At 37.9% G+C, this 23,965-nt stretch overlaps 1 protein-coding gene across 1 annotated transcript in view; it reads right to left on the reverse strand.

Annotated features, from left to right (window-relative positions):
- Positions 1-23,965, reverse strand: part of POLR3B (RNA polymerase III subunit B) — a 73,723-nt gene that overhangs the window by 7,608 nt on the left and 42,150 nt on the right. Inside the window, exons 20-26 of the mRNA XM_033058158.2 lie at positions 19,246-19,455; positions 17,277-17,435; positions 15,721-15,838; positions 15,136-15,278; positions 5,243-5,346; positions 4,218-4,384; positions 1,862-1,975 (exon numbers count right to left, since the gene is read on the reverse strand). Of these exons, the coding sequence (XP_032914049.1) occupies positions 1,862-1,975; positions 4,218-4,384; positions 5,243-5,346; positions 15,136-15,278; positions 15,721-15,838; positions 17,277-17,435; positions 19,246-19,455 (1,015 nt within the window). The remainder of the gene's footprint in view (positions 1-1,861; positions 1,976-4,217; positions 4,385-5,242; positions 5,347-15,135; positions 15,279-15,720; positions 15,839-17,276; positions 17,436-19,245; positions 19,456-23,965) is intronic.

Below are 23,965 nucleotides of genomic sequence, written 5' to 3' on the forward strand. Positions count from 1 at the left end.
AGCCAAATTCCACGTTGGAAGCTGTTACAGGATTACTTTTAAAATCAAAAAAGAATGTTAGATGCAATCTACTCTCCAGGAAGTGCAATGGATGATGAAACAATAGCGAATATGAAAGCTGGCAATGCCGACTCTCTCAGCAGAGGCAATGGCAGTAACAAATGTTGAATTATTTGAGGAGAAAAAGAAAATTCCTGAAAGACTAGTCAAGAGGCAGCATAAATTGAACATCCACTAGCTTTCCTGAAAGTCAAATAAGGAGCCCTAATTACATAGTATGATGCTACTGACTGAACAAAGAATTTGCAGAAATTAAGGGATGGGGGAAATCACACAAACTTCATCTTCACATATAAACATTACATTGACTTGGTACTTAGGTTTAATTTAAAGTCAGTATCTCTAAACAGCTGAGAAGCTGGGGAGGCAATACAAAGGCAGATCAAGGGATTTGGGTAAGCCAGAAGTTCCAGAAAATCCTGTGTTAGCTGAGACAGAGAGTTTTCACTTTCCTGGGAAGGACCAATATTATGCTTAACACACTGAAGAACAGAAAATGGGGCAGACAGCCTATTATTTGGGAATACCATTTATGTTCATATAGGCAAGCAGCTGTGGTTGTGCTATGCCACCTTTTCTCAATGTGGTTGATGAAAAAGTTCAGACAAGAGTTACAAAATCCTTTCATGGTTTCTTTTCCTAGTTAACCATTGATATTTATTTCCATGGAAAGCACAAGTTTATCCTATAGAAAGTGTGAGGTTGGAAAGCAAAAAGGCATAGGAAATAAGCAATGAAAAGCCACAGAGGAAGACAGCTATGCATCAAGTACAGCAGAGACCTGCCCCTCCTTTCTCTAACAGCACATCAATAGGTAGAAGCTACACTTATACTAAGAGCTGTTGTGCAAAGCAAGAGTGGTGGATCCTCACAAGATCAGAGGCATAAAAATAAATGAAGAATTAAATAATACTGATCATGCTTGTTATAGGGAAGAGTAAGGGTGGGATAGACATGACTGTGCTTAACATCTTAAAAACAGTACAAAGATTTCTATGGTCAGAATCAGTACAAGTTTTGACTGGTTGAAAAGAAGAGTACCACCATGCAGGAGGTGAGGTATAAGGGCCTACATAATAGCCCAGAAAGACTGGGAAATGTCTGTTTGAAATGATCTTCGCTAGAATATTCAAGATCAACTGGAATTTAATTTTCTGGTAAGTTTCAGTAAATAATCCCATTGTGATGGAGAGAGGTGAACTAAATCACCCCTTAGAAACATCCCCAAAGCAAAGCCTGTGCACTGAACTCTTTTTTGTGAGCAAGGAATATCAAGGAATATCAGAAACTTTGAACACAAGCGCAAGCAACACATTTTGGCTTTAAGGAGAAAAAGTAAGTAGCACCAGTAAAAGCAGGAGGCTTCAATTTCCCCAAAGGGTTTCTCAAAGTACATTGAAATATTAGACCACGCTTTAAAATTTCTTCCCTCTACTCATAACTGATTTTGTAAAAGTAAAAATGTTAAAGAAAAAACAAACCTGTTAAAATACCTATATGAGCAATTTGACAGGAAGGGTCAACAGCATGTACTGTGAATCAGAGATGGCGTTTTTACAGTCTGCTAGAAGTCTGAGAAGCAAACTCAAGTTTTGAACCACATAGAGCACACCTGAACCTTCAAAACAACCTCCTGCTACAGTCTACTGCCAGAGTTTTTAGTCTGCAACAATGTAATAACAGTTCGTAGCATTTTGTGCCAAGCATCACAAGGTTAAAAAAAATTTGTTTTATAGCAATCAGTCAGCTGTGCACACTTCTGCATGTACACAAGAATTTAGTGCTTAGCCTGTAATAATACCTGGTGAGCACTGCTCTGGGTCCTCGAGCTCTTGCATGCATTTTATCCAACACCATGTGCTTCAGTTTTTGGTAATACACAGGACCAAAATAGATATATGCTTCCAACGGCTCCCTGAAAGAATAAAAAGCAAAGCAAAACTGACATCTACAGTTAGCATACATCCACCTTAAGAGAGGCAAGGATGTCATGTACAGCAGAAATGTGAAACAATTTGGAAATAAGGGGTCCTAGAAAAATATGTTTGGGCTTTCTGGGCAATCAGTCTGAAAGTGCTTCCAGGGAAATCTTCTGAACACAGAGGCAGTACACTGCCAGCACCACATGCTGCTGTCTCCACTGCAGCAAGGAGCAAGCTCCTGATCTCTGGTCTTATGCTGTGCAGATATGCTGTTACAGCTGCAGGTACCTGTTTCAGCTGTACCATGGTAAGTCCCTCCTCCGTATCTGCACAGGAGTGTTTCAACAGCATCATCAGTAGCCAGGAAGAATTGCAAATGTGCCAGAACCTGAAGAGTGACTTAGGGTATTTCTGTTTACATTCCTTAATAAAGGTAAGCATATATGTAAGCAAACACATCCAGCATAAATGCCCAAAACATCCTTTTTGTAGGAGCACTTTTAGAAATTTGCATTTGCAAGAATCACAGCACTGGTACACAATGAGCCTGACAGTGTCCTCATCCACTGATTCTCCCCGAGGCACAGCCCAAAGCCCAGATGGGTGAAAGCCCTCCTTGAGTAGCTGTGCATCAGCACAGCTGCCTTTGCACCACTGCCCAGCAGCTGCATCCAGGGGACAAAGACTGCTGCCCTGGCTGGCACTGGGGCCTCAGATGAGCTGGGTAAAGGGCTCTTGAGAACTGCATTAGGCACTTTCATCAGCTTGAGAACATCTGTGAGCAATCCAGAGGGTGTTACTCCATTCTGTGAGCTGGAGTATGGCTAAAGATTTCTGTGTTTAAAACACCCCCAACTGTAAGAAGAGTGCAAGCGCCTAAAGATCAGAAAGCAACCAGTGAAAAGCACTCAGTCATTTCCCAGCTACCACCTTCAGCACTAAGAACGACCACATTTAACACAGAGAGATCCAGCATGGGCACTAATTTGTTTGGAGGGAAAAAAAAGTATGTGCAATGCTAAAACAAGCAGGAGACAACAGTATTACACCTCCCTTTCAGAGTCATTACTGACATTATGCAGTGTTATTCCAAAAATTGACTATTGAAGAAAATAATAAAACTTCATTAGACGTTTGAAATCTGCAAACTTTCACATTCTTACAAAATCTGCCTTCAAATTTCATAAGAAACAGATTAAGCCTGTCTAATTTGCTTGGAAAAAATCAGTATCCTTAAACAAAGTCTAAACAGGGCACTACAAAGTTGAAGTTTAGGCATGGGAGATTTTTAGAGCTAGATGATTTTATTCTCCCCAGGAAACATGATTAGTCAGATTTTTTAAAAGCTACTATGATATACCAACAGGAAGTGTTTCAAGCACCAGGATACTTGATATACAATTTATGGAATATGGAGTGAATAAGGAAAACAAAACTGTATCTCTGAAACTAAAAGAGAAGCAACATATGGAATAAGTTGGTAGGAAAGGCAATTAAAATAAAAAGTACTTGCAAAAGAGACCTAAACTTGCTCCTTCAGAAGAAGGGGACTGGAAGGATAATAAAAATAGCAGGAAGGTAGGATTAAGATACATTTTGGAAGGGCAGGCATGTGAAGCCATATGGCCTTTTCCTGTTCCTAAACTATCTTATGTTCTTTGAACTCTGTGTCTCAGAAGCCAGTCTGATCAACACAGCAGGAAGTTTGCAGATTAGAGTATTATGCCAGACTGAAACACTGCGTAATCTAAAGGAAAAAAAAAAAGAAAAAAGGAAAAAAGAGCACACACAGAATATTCCCAACGAACAGACGCTTGCCTCCAAATCCATATTTACAGTACTATTAAAGTCAACATGAAAATGCTTATCTGATTCCAAGCATATGTAAGTCTTTCTGCTGACAGAAATCAGAATTTTTTTCTCTCTCGGCAAGAAAGCCTTGATTTTAGCTTTTTTAGCCAGGCAATAAACTTGGGAAATTTTCATATGTATCACAAAAGCCATTCCCATTACAGCCACACATACACTAGCAGTTTTTAAAAAGTGGAACCACAAAATTCTTCTAAGGAAAAGAAATGTACTCTGCTCTTCAGCCTCTTTTCTCAATCTCACTGAGCAGTTTGCAAACAGGAGAAAGTTCCTGAGCTCTGAGACGTGAGAAGATTTTTCAGATGTTTGTCAACAGGATTTCCCCACTCTCCCTAAAACACCTAAATCTAAAGAGCAGATTCTTACCCAGTGATCCCAGATGTGACATAATCCTTCCCTAGGTAGTTATAACCATGACGAACAAGATCTTCACACACATCCTTAACTTTACTGCCGCCAAAAGCTGTTCCATAATGAAATTTGCCATCGAGTACCCCAGCCTTTCCAGCCAGGAGTTCAATCAACTTTCCTACCTGTGAAAGAAAAGCAGAGTTAGTAGCCTGGTCATTGGGATAGGTACATTGCTAGATTGCTCATGGCACAAGTTAGTCAGGCAGACGGCAGCCTGGGCAATTGCATGCAACAGGAGTGGAAGAAGCCCAAGAACCAGGAGTGCTCCTGTGTGAAGGGGAAAACTGGACTCATCAGAGGGTCTGGGAACGCTTTTAAGGTCCCAAGTCAGGCAGTTCCACTTCTTCCAGTTATCTGAAATATGGGCAGGATCTGTGCAGCCTTCTGCTGTAGGAAGCAGCCTTGGAGACTGACTTGTTGCAGTGCAGCAGGGGGAACAGAAAGGAAGATGCTAGCAAAGGAAGAAAGATCAGAGGCTGTATGAAGGAAGCACTGAGGTCCACATAAAGGCCAGGCAGTGAGGTATTTAGCAGGCAGTGACCCTGCAGCACAGGTGCAAGACTTCCCTCAGTTCCAGGGAGGCGTGTATAATTTAGGAAGTTTTATAGGTCTGGATATATAATTGAAACTCCTGTCCAACCTTCACCTCACAGCCTGATTAGTGGGCACAGGCAATAAGGAAGGAAGAGCAAGAAATTTTCAAACACAAAGAGTGCAAGTGAAGTATTCAGTTGCATTCCTCTTAGCCTGATACAAAACAAAATGAGAATGATTTACAAAGAGCCTGAAATCCTACTCCATTTACAGTAGGATGTTTCAAAACAGAGGGCTGCCTACTCAGAGCAGAGCAAATGCATGGCATGATGACAAGAGAATATTCTCAGTGAAATCATGCTTCAAGTTTTTTTGTCTCTAGTGGCTGATCCCCTTCTGCTTCCCTCTTGGGGACAGTGTCTCGTGAATCGAGCTGCACCACTCACCGTCATACGCGATGGGAAGCCATGAGGGTTCATTATGATATCTGGGCAGATCCCTGTATCACAAAATGGCATGTCCTCCTGAGGAACAATCAGTCCACACACCCCTGCAGAAGAGAAAACATTTCAATTCACAAAACAGCAAACCACCAGCAGGGCTGACGCTCATCACCAGATTTTCTTTAGTGTTTTCCTCCTCCTCTCTTTCTCATGGATCAACTTTTTACCCAGATTCATTACCATGACCAGTACTCCCAACCAGCAGACTAGAAGAGAGTCCTTGTGACAGGACTGGCAAAATTAGCATATCCTTACATAATGTTCCCAGTGATTTGTGAGTTAGCAAATTAGGGAAGAAAGCTTTGGATCCTATTTTCAGAAGCAACTAGAAACTTCTGTCCAATCAGACAGGAATATCTCAAGAGAGACCCAGTTTTTAAAGCTGATGCTCAAATTTCCTGAAAGAAAAAAATTCAGAAATTTGGCCACTTAGGTTATGTCTTTGGACATACAGAATTATAATTGATTTGGAATTTATTTATCATTTGTATATATATTTGCTAAATACTGTCAACAAAAACCAATCAAATGGGACTCTGACAGGGACTGAGAAGAGATAAGTAGGGGAAAAGAAATAAAAAACAACAAAGATTTTTTTCAGGTAACATCTGTTTGCCGAGCAAAGACTGCCATCAATGAATGACAAAGTGCAATCCACTCCATAGACTGCTTTTATTTTGTCAGTCCATGAACACAAACTGTCCCTTTTAAATTTTGGAAGCTTTTTTCAATCTCTATCAGTTCTGGATATAAAACAAAGAAAACCCTCCAAATTCTAAAAATATTGCAGAAAGAATAAACCGAAACATGAAAACTCATTTTAAGTGTCCATCATGTATCTCAACATTTTCTTTCCAACCCTTACAACTTTCTATAGTGAATTCCGCAGATCAACATACTGCAGCTATAAATGATCAAGAGACCTAACATTCAAATTCAGGTGCTAAAATGCAGCTGCTTAAGCCCATACTCCTTTGAACCAAAGCTACTGTTTCAGCTGGACAATTTCTTCCAGAAGCCCTTAGAGCTGAAAGTCTGCAAGCTATTTGAGATCAGCCTGCTGCAACTGTGCCAGAGCATGCTTTGGGAACAGTCCTGGAGTGGAGGGGGCTCCTGGAAGACTGAGGGTACTGGTTACATCCCTAAAAAGGCATCCCCCGACCAGCCAGTTCACAGGGGGATATCGGCGTCTGCTCAGGAGGGAGCTCCTCTTCCACTGTCCAAGCAAGACAGGGATAGGTGTATGGGACAGTAGTTAATAGAATGAGAATGGTAAGTATGGGGGGAGGGAGCAAAAAAAAATGTCTGGGGCAAGGGTGTGTGCGTTGTTGTATTTTGTTTTTAAACCTATTGAAACTAATTTTCATTGTTCTACTGTGATAAATCAATAACATCCTTCCAGCCCTCCCTGCCAAGCAGCAATCATTTGCTGAAAATAAATTAAAAAAACAACTCAAACCAACCCACTATCTCTTCCTCGCACAGCTTTTTAGGTCCTAAAATTTTATACATAAATACTGTTATACGTGTTATTATGCATACATTCTGCCTTATTTGCATTTACATCTAAGAAAGCATTTAGGTTGCATCTGGACTTCACGGCACCTGTAAGCCAAGAATTAAATCTTAGCTAACTTAAAATTACTTTAGGCTCTGAAAACCTTTTATATGCCAAGCTGGTTCCCATAGCAGACAGCCACTGTGTTGTTTGTTTTGTGTGAAAGTGAATGATAAAAGATCCATGAAATCGACACAGAAAGGCAGAACAGCAGAAAGAACTGAGGGCTCTCCATCATAGCGGCTTCTACCCTCCGCTGACTTGTGTAACAATAGGACCTACACACCCAACTGCAGATCTAACACAGCTGTGCATTTCATTAGATGAAGAGCACTAGTGACACAAGTAAATAATTAACTTATTCTGGTCCGCTGACTGTGGTTATGAGACCAGTCATAGCTGACAGATTTTAATACAAGTTAACACAAAGACAGCATAATGAGCTTAGAAGTTAAAAACAAAATATTTAGACAGAATCCAGAAATGTGAAGCTCGCTAGGCCATTTATAAAGTTTCTATTTTACTGAGGGGGAAAAAAAAGGAAAAAAAGGAAAAAAAAGGGAAAGCTATAAAGCCTCAGTTCTAAGCTTCTGTATTTTAAGAAGCTGCTGAGCCTGTAGCAGATCTATAGGATCTCTGTGTGTATTTAGAGGACAGAGAAGCTTCTTCCTACCCTATGTTTTAAGAAAGTACATTCAACTGTTAAAAAAGCTGAAAGATACCTTTCCTATATACAATGCTACTTTTTAAAGTAAGTAATTGCAATTAATTCAAAATGTAAACCTGATTTTATTTTGCAACTGCTTGCTTTCAGAAGTTCTTCAGGAGATTAATGCTTGCAGAGCTACACTTTAAGCCCCCTGAATTTACTACTCTTTTTTCTGCAGCAGAGCAGTACCAGGCAAGCCAAGAGCTGCAAAAAACTGACCAAGCAAATTAAACCATGTAAGTGAAATTATCATTTGCAACTGGATAATAAAACAGTAAAGGAGAAGTAGGCTGGATTTAAAACAGCCTCAAGTTCCAAAACCTGTCCAAGTACAAACTGCATTTCACAACTCAGCTGCTCAACTACACCCCATACAATATTTACAAATAAGGCACACTCAAACTAGGAGGCTGTTTTGCTCTGTGGCTCTTACTAGAGGCTAGTATTTCTTAATTGCTACTGATTTAGACATCACATGAAAATTCATAGTATTCATAGAGGACACATGAAATAATTTGGTTTCATTCACTTCTCTTCCTCTCACAATTTTTATATGCTGCATCTGGACTCGAGCAATACAACTTGAGACTAAATTCTGTACTGCTGTCGGCCTGAATGGCTCTCACCTACACATTCTCATCTGGGACCAGAATCAAGGCTAATAACCAGAAAAGGCTGCAGACAAAACATAAAACAAAATACCTTTTTTAATGTGGATTAACAAGACTGTTGTGTGCTTGAGCAAGAAAGCTTCTAGCACCTTGCTACATCTAACTTCTTTTCAATTGAAAAATAAATTAAATTCTAGAAAAAATCTTCTGTTTATTAATTTTGTAATGTCACGTTAGAAGGAAAATCAGTGAAAATCCTAAGAAATTCTTCTACAATATCAAAAGAGAAAAAATGTGGTTTAATAAGCATGGCAGCTTAATGCAAGGGTAACAGTTTAAATTAGAATAACCTTAAATCAGACATCCACAGTAGCTTAACATGCAAGTATAAAACAGCCATAGGCAGTGTTTTTCAACGCTATTGTATGGCAGCCAATAAATGACAGCCCCCTGACTACGCACAATGGCCCCCAGCCTCACACATGCTATCAGCATCAATGCTGACAGCATCTCAAACCCATGTACCTCCACAAGGCACTGACAGCATAAAGAGCCCCTCGCCCCTGTACTTTTGTCTGAGTTTCTTTTTCTAATCAGGAGAAACTCAGGTTTCCAGAGCTGGTACCTTTGGTGTGGTTGCTTTTACAGTTTGCTGACAAACACGAGCGCAGCCGGACTTGTAAAAGCTCGGTTCAGTGCAGAGGGAAGGGGGGTGGCCGGGAGGGGGCAGGGACACAACACATCAGTATGGGAAAGTTTTTCACCAGGCTACGATAAGGTGCCTTCTATACACACACATGCCAAATGAAAAAAAAATCATCAAATAAGTCAAAACAACCTAATATAGAAAACTAATTACTACCAGCAGGAGGGACATTAGAGAGCAAAGGAGACGATGTGAATAGAAGCAGCAGCAATACCAGTTTCTATCAGCAAGATAAAAAGACGCGCATTACTAAACGTGCTTGTTTACTCATTCTAATGATATGGTGGTAAAAGAGCTAAAACTGACTTAAAAGGCATCTATTTTAGCTTTGCCAGATTTGCCAGAATTTGGAAATACTCTTGAGAAATAAGACAACATTACATAATTAAGCAAAGTTGTAGCTGTAACACAGAGCTGTATGTTATGGATAAGCGACAGATTTGCAAAAATTACCAAGGCTGAACAAAAAATGTACAGCTGCTTCAAAACTCTCTAATTACAAACTGTGTTGGCTAACTAAGCATAAAAGAAGTCTAGAAGAAAAAAGTGCTGCATCACATAAGCTTTGTTCAATATTGAATCATTTACTGATCTATCATATCACTTGCTACATCCCATTTGACATAAGAGGTAAAGAACAGAATTAAAATTAACAGATAAATAATGCATAAGTAAACTTGATTAGTTTTCTTATTAAAAACATCACTCTAAATGAGAGGAGGTGCTAGAAGACAATACAGTTTGTACACTGCTTTCCCATGAGCTGCTGAATGGTCTGATGTGATAAATTTGCATAGTCTGAAGCGCACAAAGAGCTGATTAATTGAAACCCTTACAATGCTTCTGGAAGCAGCTATTGTAAAACAATAACCATAGGAACTTTACAAAATACACATGGCTGAATGAGTCAAGAGCTTAATAAAATGTGTGTTCAGGATACACTATTTGGAAACAGAATTAGAGAATTTTATTCTGTGCCATAAAATGCTAAATCACCCTAATTTCAGAGGTTCAGTTGAGGATTTACTGAAAAGGTCAGAAGGTTACCTGTTTGCTGCTTGAGATAAAAAAATGCTGTAATTTTCTTCTTAAGACAGCGATCTAAGCAGTGGTTTTGTTAAAAATAAATAGAAAAAACAGTATGGGAAGTTTTAATGGCATTCTAACATTTGCTCAAATTCAACTTTTGAAGATAAAAATATGGTAAGAAAACCCTACCTTCCCTGATGCCTAACAACTAGTAATCATCCCACATTCCTGCAGCTGATTAAGAGCAAATTCTTTTTAATGCCACTTCAACAACCATTTAATTACTATAAACCCACTGATGTTCTATTAGAGATAAAGTACTAATTCTGACTTGCAACATGGGGGAAAATTACACAAGTAGCTATTTAAAGCAAATGTTTTATTTTAAATGTTCTACTTATCTGTACTGTACAAGTGCCCATTAAAAGGAAAAAGATAAGTTGATCTCCACTAGGAAGTTAGGAAAGCAGATGGCAGATGCTCAAACTAATAAAAATTTCAAAAAGTAAGTAAGGTCAGACTTTGGTAGATGAGTGGTATTGTCATGAAGTTTATGTAGTTGATAATGCAGTGAATGGATTTTGTTTTGACACTAAAGAACATGGTTCATTTAGGAAAACAAAGACCATCTTTCATGAATTTAAACTTGCTTCCTTGTCTTTAGAGTTGTTTAAGTGCAGATACTTCAGAAAGGTTTAATCCTTTATCTTAGATCTTCAGCTATTAAAAAGCTTCTGTTTGCCAGTTCAAACAATCTCTTGCTTAAATACAGTTTTTCCACTCCTCAGGAATACTGTTCAGTATTGCTGCTTAGTTCTGTGATCTACAGGACCTTTGTTGGAGGTGTTAATCCTTTTTCACATGAGAGACTGAGAAATGTTCTTTCAGAGAAGTGTTATATTGCTTTTTTTCACATCAAAGGAGCCCAACTTTTTCCTCATTGTGACTTGTAGCAAAGCAAGAGGAAATCTGGAAATATAATAATTTACTTTGTATGGAACTCAGATGAAGCTTCTTTAGCTAACAATCCTTTTGCCTTCTGTGCTTTGAAAAGTGACTTTGCTTGAAGAATACAAGATTAAAACAACAAAATAATTAACCAAAAAAAGTTTTTGCTGTCCTTCTGGAAAATATATGATGCAACGTAGTGAAAACAAAGTCCTGCAGTTCAGGATAAACATATAACAACCAGAGAGGATTTATTTGTGAGACAGTAGAAGCTTAATGATTTTACAGACTATAAAGACAGTCTCAGTCCCAAAGATCTTACTGCAACATCCAGTTTGAAGATGAGTATTAAAATAAAGCAAAATATTTAGAACACAACATAGTGGCCTCATTTGTTTGGGTTTTGTTTCCTTCTCCCCATATACTTCTTTTTGAGAGGCCTTGAAGGACAGGCAACCTTTTACAGGCAGCTTGGAAGGAGTGTACTTAAAACATGGACTCGTGTGAAAAGAGGGTGTGGTGGACAGGCCAGAAGTGGTGACCCTTGCCAATACCATGTTGACATGTGAGAGGACACAAAGAAGGCAGCAAATACAGAGGCATTGACATAGATCTGTATTATTACAGAGGCCTACAAAATCTACCTACATATTTAACGAAAGGCTTTTCTGTAACAAAAGGCTAAAGCTGGTTTGTGAGATTTAATCTGTTGTATCCCAGACACTTTCTAATTCCCTTACTCTGCTTCCTTCTGCTCCAGTGACAAAGCCCAGCTTTGAAATACAAATCAATTTGGAATACAGGAAAAAAGACTATCAAAAAGTTTGAGACGTGGTTTCTGCAATCTCTTATTTTGCACATATTTAATTAATTAAAAGCCACTACTACTATGATTCCATTAAATCAAATCTCACCGTCATGCACTCCTTCTAGAAAATAAGTATATTTCACAAAAAAGACTGACAGTGCAGACAACACATGATTTTTTTTCTTCTCACTGGTACTTGCTAGTTTAAGCTCATTATATGTTTAAATGGCCTGTGGCAGGCTTAAACCTAAAAGTCACAAATTAAACTTGAAGCTGTAATTGCCTACCTTCAAACCAACATGAGAGAATAAATTCAAAGCTAATTAAAATTTTTCTCAGTAGAAGTGTTAAACTGTTAGTATTATGATTTCTTTTCCATAATTGTCTATATTCCTCTGATATGATTGATCCTCCCCCAGTTTGATGTCAGAGGATGATACTAGATATAATGTTAAAAAGTTATCAAATGAGGTTTTCCCTTTCCTTTTCATGCCTTTTCTTCAGCTTTGTCAGTATTGGCTTCTTCACTGTATAGCTGTATAGTTAAACTGCAAAACAGTGAACTGCACTGTTCTTTCCGTATTTTTTTTTTCTTAATATCTATCAAATGTATCTTCTCTGTATTCCTCCTTTCCTCTGTTTTACTGTAACATATTTTCCTGTAATATACTACAGGACAGTGAACTGAGAGGTTTAATGCCAAGAAGGCTATGAGTACTAGTAAAATGTAGTAATTTGGAATATGATCACTGCCCTGATCACAAGGTATTATTACTACAGATTGATGTATGGGACAGCTAAAGGCACAAGCCTGCAAACTCTGTAACACAACTGTTGCAATGTTCCCACTCATATCTCCAAAACCAAGCTGAAAGGGACATTCTAAATAATTTATGGGTTTGGCTAATTATTATTATTATTATTATTATTATTATTATTATTATTATTATTATTATTATTATTATTATTATTATTATTATCCCAAGTACAGATACAGGGTGATCAGCTGTTGTTAATCTGATGCAATGCCAGGCATAATTATGGTGCCCTCAAAGTTTCCTGCAGCATTTAGGATATTGCTTTTCATTACCACGGGATTTCCACAGGTAGTTGCTTGCTCTACATTGTGAGATGTCTTATGTGCATTTTGTCACCAGGAAGGTCCTTAGCACCCTAAAGCCATACTGCAGCCTGCTTGACACAATTCTGTTTCCTTCTGCCATGCTTCCACTTCCACTCACAGTTCTACATTTGTGGAGCACTCTTTTTATTAGTTTTTGGAGGGACATGAAAAAAAAAGTTCATTTACATTCTGTTCAACTATTCCAACAGGTGCACATTAATAGCCCAAACTATGAGAAAAAACGTACCTACTTAAGTTTTTCAGGCAAATCCCTATAAATATTTATCATGATTAACCAAGCAGCTTCTTTAATATAATTTGGAGGCTTTTTTAAAAAATTCTAATAAGAAAATTTGTCCTGCACAGTACTGATTGCATTGTTATATAGTAACTTGCTGCTAAAATACTGTATACCACTTATAAGGAGAAGGGTTTAATTAGACAATGCTGAAACTCTATCAAGAAATAGGCATTGCCCTAACAATGCTACTAAGTTTTAAGCACTGCACAACTTTACTGTGTATGAGACTGAAAAGTATTTGAAAAAGAATCTACACAAAATATTCCTGGAGGATCTTCCCTGAGAAAAGGAAGAACAGGGCACTTGAATATTCCAATTGCTCAGCTCCTGATTCCCTCTTGAAGCTAATGGTCTTCCTCCCCTTGCTTATCATAACGCTGCAGTGCAAGAACTAGACTCAGTTTTAGAAGGAAAATCAGGTATCTAATGCTGTTTCTTTACTTTTTTGAAACCTTCAACAGTACTGATTCCCAAATCACTTGTATCTCTAGCTTTGTAATTTTAGATCAAAAACCATCCTGAAAATACATCAGGAAAAATGTTTCAATGCTCATCAGAAGAGTTTCTCTTCCTTAATAACAACAGAAACAACAGAATTATTTCCTGAGAATACAGAGTTTCAAAAACCAGTTTTGTGGGTGTGTGGAAAGACACTGTGGAATTACAGATGATCTTGCAGAGAGCTGGATGTACTGAAAAAGGCTGTGTTGATTATTCTTATAGATAACACACAAATTTGAGGCAGTATCTGGTAGCAGTTGTCACTGTGATACACTACTGCCTTCTGCACCCATTTTACCTCTTCTGACTGACAGGTCTGCTGTAGGTAGATGTCCTGATCCCCTAACCTGGACACCACAGAAATTGGATTACTGTGGTTAGCTCTGCATCTCACGAGCGGGATGCAGCCTGTCACTTCAGTTACTCCTGGCCAGTTATTGGGACAGGATTGTATGGGCTGCAATGGAAAGGATTTGGTACATCAATATATCAATATCAACCTTTTTACCTTTCCATCACATCTGACAAGAGACCAAGCAATGTTCTCAAGCCAAAATAAGACCTAAAAATGTAACAAGATTACAACACTCAGGTAATGGCACAGCACATACACTAACGCAGGTTATGCTTCAAATACTATAAATCTTGATTTTCCAAGTGTACAGAATGATGAGAACACGTTAAAACCTGTCCCACAATCACACCAGTGGGAACAAAATATGCTTTTAAGCTGGTTACAGTCAAGAGGTTTTCAGTCACTTCTTTCTTCACACCCTTTCCACACCTTCCAACTCTCTGAGATTCAGAGGATGATCGGAGACTTTTATTTTTTTACATTCAGGTCAAGGGGAGTTCACTGATGTCTTTCAGCAGATACAGAAGTTGGTTCCTAATTTCCATTTTTCTAGTAACATTGAGAACTACATGCCACCAAGAAGCTTTCTAGTAGGTTTTTTTCATTTTCAGGTTTTGGTCTGAAGATCCAGAGGTGCTCCAGATCATGTCCTAGGTGTATTTTTAAAAACATTCCCTTTCTTTCTGCTCTCTGCTGGTGCACTCCCAGTCATGTTTCTGATTTTCTTCCCTTTTACACCATGGTTCTGAGTTACCTACCTGCAGTCTTGTCTTTAGAGCAGAATGTCTGCACAGAACCTGCAAACATCCAATTTCATCTCTCATCTTTTCTGTCTATTAAGAACCTCACCAATCTCTCTATTGACAACCACTGACAAAACTATCACCTAAACCCAAATTGTGACTTAAAAAACATCCCCAATCTACCCCTAAAACCCTGTACTTTTGTAAAATGGGTAATTACTGTATCTTCCAGATTCATATAGCAACTGAGAGTTGTTTTTGCTAACATGTTTCTATTTCAGAAACATCATTGCTAAATTAGGTGAACCTCACAAAAAAAAAAACGGATATGGCCTTCTATCACTGTATTCGTAAAAAATCTGAACCAACCAATGGAAACATACACTGTGTACATATAGTGGGTATATACAACATGAATTTATTTTCATTAAATGTGTCCTTTACCTTTCTGCCCATGACGACTGCTAAATTTATCTCCAATTTCTGGACGTCTGGTTTGCCTCAGCAACATTTTGATCAAGAAAGCATCCTCTGCATTTGATGAAATCATTACTTTTTCAATGTAAGAATCAGTGGCACCTTTGTAGCTAGTAAAAGAAGCCAAAACATTGGTTTTACTTCTACGAACCAAACACAAGTTACAGACAAGTACCCATGTCTTGGTAAGCTCCGGACCAAACTATAATCTTTATGGAACTTAGATATGAGGAAAAATGGTTTTACATTTTTTCATATATATATTTATATACAAGCCCCAGAGTACAGCATGTTTCTGGAAAAGTTTTAAGAGCTGCAATAGAAACTAAGGGAGAATTAAGCTGAACTTGTAAAGGACAAGGTGTAGTTTCTTTTCACATGGGCTCTTCCCGACAGCAAGTTTCCTCATATATTGCCAATTTCTTGATCTTCAACTAAACAAACAGCCAAATATAGCTATAGTTGAAGAAGAGAGTTTTATAGAATTGAGTATTTTCTCAGACACCTTCCTTCACATAATTTGCCCAGCTCTGAAGTTATATTGCAACATACGTTACTGGCACATCTTTGTACTGTGGCTGCTGAGGCACACTGCTTCCTTCCAGAGGTGTCTGGGTCACAGTTGGCATAGATTTGTTCACAAGGACTTGCTTATTTTCTACTTTTTCACCTACAGAGAACAAGAAGAAAAAGCACCATGAGAATGTATCTGACTGTGCTAGAAATACATTTTAAGCTTCTTAGAAAAAAAAAGGTGGAAGATGAACTGGGAGGAACATGCCCAAGAAGTATGCTCTGCTGTTTTACTAAATATTGAATAGTAAGGGAATCACTAAACCAGTTTTCTTTAGTAAAACAAAGCAGAACAGCTTGCATGCTGGGTGCACTATGAAAACAGTTATTCAACATACCCCCCTGGGTCAAAAGTCTGCACAAAAGCATCTGAAGTAATCTGCTCTAAGTATGGAGAAAATTAACAGGGAACATTTTGCCATTATAGAACTGACAAATTTTAGAAGTTCACACCTAAATTTGGGACAGTCCATCATTCCACAATGAGCTGTGCAAGACTACTGTCAGTCTCTCCTCGTATTTACATATTTCTATTGATACTGGTGTCATATATCGCCTTCTCCTGCTCCATTCCTTTATCCTGCCCTTCACATTGAAAACCAGATCAGGAGGCTACCCAATGATACACCTGCACAAGTATCTACCTCTCACCTCCTCCACTAAATTACACTGAACTTCAACCTGTGTCTCTTCTGTCCACATGAACTGTCTCAAATAGGTTTTACCTACATGCTGAGAGCATTCTCAGTCTGGAGTCCAGCCCAGTCCTAGCTATCCTAATACTTCAAAAGATTCTTGGCTTTTTTTTCTTAATTAACTTTGAAAGCTCCATTGTGATGTGTTAAAGAGCAAAATTGACCCAGTTGTGTTACTATAATGGAATTAAGTTTAGTGCCCTTTAAAACTTCTTTCTTACTAGATCTTAGCAGATCTATTAAGCCATTTTCTAACTAAAGGATGACACTATGGGAGGAATTCTTTCTCAAATCTATTACCATTGGAAAGTTATACACCTCTCTTTACATTTCTATCTATTTTTCTTATATTAATCCAAACATCTTTCTAAAGTGTTAAAACCATAAGATTTTACTTCTTCAAACAACTGCATTAACTGACATCTTGCTAGGAGATTTTGATGCATGAAATCAACATAATGAGTCTATCTCTACCCTTAAGAAAACAACAGTACATGACAGACAAACAGAGAAAAATTACAGTATTAAAAGCTTGCCAGTATGGGAACATAAGAATACAAATTCTAATGCTTCAGTAAATTCACATTATTAAAAACTCACTCTTCTACTTAAATATAAAGCTACTTTTTTTCATGTACACAAGTCCCCTCAATTACTGGTAACATGCTTCTTTCAGGAACTAGCTTTTTAAAATTTTCCATCACAATATACTGTTGTCTTCAAGACAAAAAAACTCCCAAAATGCTAAGTATAAAACAAGGTGCACAAAAAATACTGACAGAACAATAATTTCCACTTTGACTATGACCATGCCAGAGGTGAACATGCAGTTTGACCTACCTGGAGAGCAGATACCATCAGCATCTAAAATCTCATGGCGCCAGATGGGTTTACGGGTAGCTGCATCCAGCATCGGCCCCATCACTTTATCAAACGTCTGATTCGTGTAACGCTTCAGTGTACACTTGGCATTCTTGTACACAAGACACCTTCCAAAACCTAAAATGGAACACAAACTCATCTGACTAGGAATTCAAAGATCCTTTATAACACACAATCAGGATAAAACCTGAGCTATGGAATATAAAGTATTTTTTATTAGATTATTCATTGGCTTGAATATGCATAATGTTGTACACGGATACCTAGTGGTGCACAACTGAAACAGCAGCTCATGTGCACTGCATGTTTTTAGACACTGGACTACAGTTCAATTCTGAACTGTGCTAATCTGCTTCGGTATCTCTGCACACACACGCACACATCATTTCTCTTGAAGTCACTGAATCACTTGAATAAATTTGGTGGTCTCCAGGAAGACGTAACATGGGAGAAGAGACTGTAATAGGGTGAGAGGAGCACCTCTTCCTTTCATGATTTCTAAGAAACCTGATTCTTTTCCTCATGATTGTAGCTGGCACAAACTAGTTTACCAGGAAAGTACTAACTGAGTTTTTAGCATAATCAACCAATTATTCTTTTTTTCCTCACCTGAAATCACATATACAGTTATAAAGTAAGTGGGTTTTAGATGAGAAAAGTATCATCTGTGTAATTTCTCTCCAAGTACAGTAACTAACCATGATACTAAAGACTTTAATCACATTTAGAATTACAGAGAGCCAAGAGCAAGGTTTGCCTGAATAATCCTGAATTATTTTAGTTCATCAGGAAGATGGTTGTGGCCACATACAGTACATCTATATCTTCAGATTATGTCAAGTAATTCCTGACAAGCACCACAGTTCTCCCTGTAAATGTTACCAGTCTACCAGAAAAGAAAACATTCCGTTTTAAACCATGCCTGTTGTTGTTTTAGAAAAGGAGGCATAAATTAAATGCAGCAGACATTAATGCCAAAGATACATGTCTAGGAATACTATTATTGCTGCCTAGCAACTAGGAGGGAGTTGGGGGCGGGTGGGGAATAAAGTGATGGAAGAATCTGATTTTGGCCACCCGAAACTAAAACCAACTTGATCGCTGCACTACGCCTGCTCTCAAAAGAATTTATTGAGAAAAGGGAGAGAACAGAGACTAAGTTTTCAGGCAACTCTCCTCCAGCCCTCAGCAGCATTAACATGAAGTGCTGAAGAAGTGTGAGAGAACAAGACAAGCTAGATCTGCACAAACATGGGTCTCTGTTAGTTAACCTTCTCTCTGGTCCTTATGTACTTTTACTTAAAATACACTGCACCACAGAGTTGGTATATTTTTAAGGAAGCAGGTCATTAATTTAGCTCTGAATAAACACTAAATTATTTTGCTTTAGATAGTACTCTTATTTTCTCTCTGAAATTAGACAATACAGCCTCAGAACAAGCTTATAAAGACACAAACTGCTTCGGGTTCTACTCCTTTTGTAAATACATTCACAAGTCTAATTTCATCTACTGCTTTTGTTACTGGTGAAAATAATGAGACCTCTCTTAGTAATGAACAAAGGTTCAGGTAACTATCTAAAAAGTAAGCACTACAGAACAGATTAATTCATGCCTTATTTTTTTGTAAATTAAGTATTTACACTTTTTTATTTGAGGTCAGAAGTTAGCCCTTTTTTCTTATAATACCCAGACTCAGAAGCTTATATGCATGTTGGCAATTTCACCACACAATTGTATGCATGGAGTTACAATCACTTACCATACAAAAAACAAAAGCATTCAAAGTAGTTTGAGAATTCAATTTCTTAACTGGAGATCTAATGGTCATAACTGTAATAATTACAGGACAACACTCTGAGAAAAGTTTATTAGAATATATATTGGAACATACACTAGAGAAGTGGGAAAGAGTTGATGGATCCTACCTCTGTCCAAAGAGGCCTTGTTCAAGACAAGAGCATCTTCAATATCATAGCCACTGTAGCTCATCACAGCAACTGTGGCATTCTGTCCAGCAGGAAGTTTCTCAAAATCTATCAGTTCTATTGTTTTTGTTTTTACCATTGGCTTCTGCGGATAGGCAAGGAGATACATCAGAGTGTCTATCCTGTTTCTTTGATTGTATCCAATAGTACCTGCATTTAAAAGTAAAAGAAAAGCAAAAGCAGTGAACATTAGTGAGTTTTCCAGGAATATCTTGGTTAAAAAATTACCAAAACACAAATTAATTAAAATCAAATAGGAATTCTTCAAGAAAAAAAGGGGAAAAATAACAAAAGAATCAAACCCAAAACAATTTTGTTATTCTATTTAAATAAATATATAAGCCCTTTCTTAATTTAAGCTCCCCAAGAGAATTATTTATTCTCCCTTGAACAGGGAAAACTTAAGCATCAATATAAAAAGAACAACAACAAAAGAAATAAAAGCTATTTGATTAAAAGCAAATAAGATATGGTTTTTTTAGTCACAACACTGAATCCTGCAAGTATGAAGTTTGCTTTTATTGTTCTTATAGCCACCAGGTTTGGGTTCGTTTTGTGGAGTCAACTTGTGTTTCAGAGACCTGGTCCAAAATTACACGAGAATCAACAGAAAGACTATCACTGAGCTCAAGAGAAACTGTGGATCAAGCTCTTCATCTTCAACATCGTATTTCCTTCTTTTTTTGGGCAATAATTAGTTCAACAGCAGCCTGTGTTAGAATGTGACAGAGTACTAACAAAGCATACATACCACTAGCAGCAGTCAAGAGTGATTTACTTTCTGAAATTAGAAGCACCATTGACAGAAAGACTACAGTAGAAGTCCACTCATAATATATTTGTCTTTTTACAGGAAATTAATTTTAAATTTACAGTTCAGAATTCAACCCTTTGTATAGACCTCCCAGCTTGAGACTGAAATTTTTGGCCCTGTCCCATCAGAATGCCAAAGTGTCTCCTGAAATCTGAGGAAAAAATAATTAACACCCAGCAGGGAAACATAAACCGTTGTGTAGCAGAACAAAAGTTAAGGTAATCATATGTTATTGGAGTTTGCTGTACCAGGACTATCCTATGTCTCCAAGCAATTAAGAAATTACAGTCTGAAAAGTTAACATTTTAAAGTTTCAAGTGTTAAATATTTTGCAGTACTTTGTCCTTAGGATCTAAGTCTTTCAAAACCTTTGCATTTTCTCCTGCAGTTTCAGAGCCCGGTTGCTTTCTTGGAAAGGTCAAGGCAGTCAGTGTATAAGAAAGATTTCACATGGCCAGGAAGCACATGTGAACACAAACCTGCTCACTGGGGAGGCCAGCCTCACATTTTACATTCATCTACTTGCAATTCCCATTTACATAAAGTGTCTAGAAAACCAAACTCTAAATTCAGACATTTCCAAAGACTTATCCCTGTCCTGGCCACTAGGCTCGCTCTCCTAAACCACAACAGGTCTACCCTTCCCAAGGGCAGGAATGGAGAGAGCTCAACAGCTATTGTCTGAAAATGAACTGTTAGAGCTGGCCTGGACTTTACCAGGTTCTAGAAAGTAGATTCAATGACACAGGAACAGCATTTTCAAATGACACGAAAAATCGGGTAGAGTTGACAGGCTTAAATTGTCTCTTGCTTTTAAGCAGTTATTTTTCTGTCTTCTTCGGACATAATCATCCTTGAGCGGTATTTTTTGTCTCTAATAAGCTAATAAAATAATATGACAAGCTGGTAGGGCCTGGATTCATCCACACTGAAGACCTCTGCAGTCCCACCCTGCAAGGCCCATCATCTCAAGGTCCTACTACTTCTTATATACTCTGAGAATTCACTTAGACATTGCTCCCATTATATTTTTGACTCAAACTCCCTGGTTTTCCAGTGTGCAGAAGGAAAATATACTTCCAGATTAAAAACTTAAGAGGTTTAGACCATTTCCCCCCTCTGCATCTAGAATGAATAATTTGTGTGCTTTTGGGATAGGCTGCAGTGAAACTCAGCTTTAATATTTCATAGGTAGGTACATTTTCCTGATGTTGAGAGAAATCCTTCCAAGAGAAAGTCATGCCAAACTTAACTTTCAAAATGCTTGCAATTTTTTTGTCCTCTGAGAAGTTTATATGCTGTACCTGCTGTGGTTCACTGGTTAGGAATGCTAAGACAGGATGAGGCCCGGAGCACAAGTTTTATCTATCTTTTACACTTTAAGCGTGTCCTTTACACTCCTTTATGTTAAGTCCCCTTTATAGCAAGGATTTCAGATGACACTTGCACATATTTCAGGTATTGCAAATGATTTAATTTCAGATGTTTCACGTATTTCAAAACTGGAGTTTTTATCAGAGGTTCAGATAAGCCTAACAGAACTGCTACTGTATGGGAGCCAGAAGCAACTGACATTACCGAGATTTTGAGCCTCAATAATAAACTGTATTCAGGCTATTCTTCAGGACATGAATGGTGTATGAAAAGGAAAACATATACATATGATTAGAGAGTGATTCTAGAGAACAAATGAAATAAATTAGCCATAAAGCACGGCATATATCAGCAATATTATTCCTAATTGCTAGGATTTAATGGCTATACAAATAATGCTTTCTCTAAATTGGGCTAACAAACCACAGCCTGAAACCACAATCTGCTTATTTAAAATAAAGCAGTAGCTCTCTTCAGAGGACTGGTGTGTTGGGAAGAGCCCTCTGTGTGGGCACTGAAATGAAGGAAGTCACTAGCTTTATTTCTGTTTTCTCTCTGAAAGAACAGAGCCCTTGTTTGCTCCAGCCAAACAACCAAGCAAAAGTAAAGTATAATTAAAGTTCACCATAACAGACCCTGCTCACAATGACTTGCATTTATAATTATCCCAACAGCAAGAACCAATTTTTTTCATTGGTAATTAGCCCTGGTTAAAGCAAAACACACAAGGTTGACCTGGATACAACAAAGATCATTTTCTTGCTTTTCTCAGTACTTGATATATTGTGAATGCACGTGCACATTCTTTCTTTTTTTCCTGTTTCCTGACAGTTTTTTTTTCTTTTTAAGTACCAACTGAGTATCCTTTAGTGTGAAATAATCACTATAAAAACACTACTGATATTTAGCATAAATGAAGCATTGTTATTCTGATGCTGAAAGTTTTGAGAACTCACCAGAACAAACAGCCAGCTAAAATAAGCAATAATCCAATTCTCTGGTGTATCACTTAAAGAACATTAAACTGTACAATCAAAATTAACAAGGACACAGAAATCAATCTACTTGAACCAAAAGGACTACTACTGCACATGCCAAGAAAATAATTGCTGTAATTCTGTATTTCCCCTGTTTTCACCATGGATTTTCTATGATTCTGTTCTTTTATAAGAGCACAAAACAAGAGGGAAGAAGTATATTTTTAAAATGCTGTGATAAACCTTGTGGAGGGGGCTCTGACTTGGCTCAGATAGATTGTTACAGTACATGCATTAAAGTGGTCTGGAGGTTAAGTATTAGGAATACTCCTTTCACAGCAGAAAGATTAATGAGTGGGTTAAAAAGATTATGGGTAAATTGGGGGGGCAGGGGAGAAGAGCTCATTTCTGCCTCAGCACTTCTGTGGCTCTTACCAAGGAGAGCAGAGGTGTCAAAATTGAGGTCATGTTGCAGAGCACAAACAGTCCTCAAAGAGCAGTGGCAGAACAGAGCTGCAGCCACAGCGCTCACAGATCCAGCTGTGATGACCAGCAACAGCTGCTTTTGCTTTGAGGTTTGTTTAGATTCTGTGCCCCTAGGCTACCTGTACAAAATTTGGGAGGCCTCTGGCTCTCAGTCCACCAAAGAGCTTTCACAACTGCCAAAATCCCCCAGCGCTCAGTTCCTTGAAGCATATTTATCTTCTCAACTCAATTTTAACATATTCAGCTGGCTACAGTAAAGGGTAGAGCAATATATAAAGGGCTTTGCTACTTCACAGAAGCAAAGCAGAAAGTACATGATACAGTAATACAGTGATTTTTTTTGTAATATCGAAGTTTTTGCTTCATTATAAGCTTCTACAACAAAGCTCTCACCCACCTAGGTCTGTCCCCTCAAATACATCTTTTCTTTTAAAGGTTAAAGTAATAATCAACACCCAAATTCTCCTTTCCCTGGTCAAGACTTGTGTTATGTCATTTGGGTTGAAGCTGCAGTACACAGTTGGGCTGTGAGTGTACAGCTTGCTTTGTGTACTCACACCATCACTTACACAGCAGCACATGTGCATGTGCAATATGGGGGATTACTGGCAGGAAAACTGTATTTTTTCTTTCTTCATATTAGGCTTTTACACAGTCACAGATGTACAATGTGGAAAACTGACTAGGTTTTTGTGTCTTAATGGAATTTAAAAACTCTGATAAGAACTATTTTTCTAACTGTAGAAGCCTTTGATCCTCTTAAGCACTATTTTACCAACACCTAAAATGCAAACAGTACAGACACTTGTATTTTCATCTTAAGTACTCCTGAGATTTTAAGCTACAACTGTTAACCTTGCACTGAAATGTCAACATTCAACTGAGGTATTTGCAGCTACTATCGTATTTACTATCTAACTTCCTGTCAGTCTTACAGTTCAACCTGCAACATATGGTAAATAATCTATGACAAAAGTGAGGTGTGTAATTTCAATTTAATTTTACTAAA

This window comes from Catharus ustulatus, chromosome 4 (genome assembly GCF_009819885.2).
Source record: "Catharus ustulatus isolate bCatUst1 chromosome 4, bCatUst1.pri.v2, whole genome shotgun sequence".
NCBI lineage: Eukaryota > Metazoa > Chordata > Aves > Passeriformes > Turdidae > Catharus > Catharus ustulatus.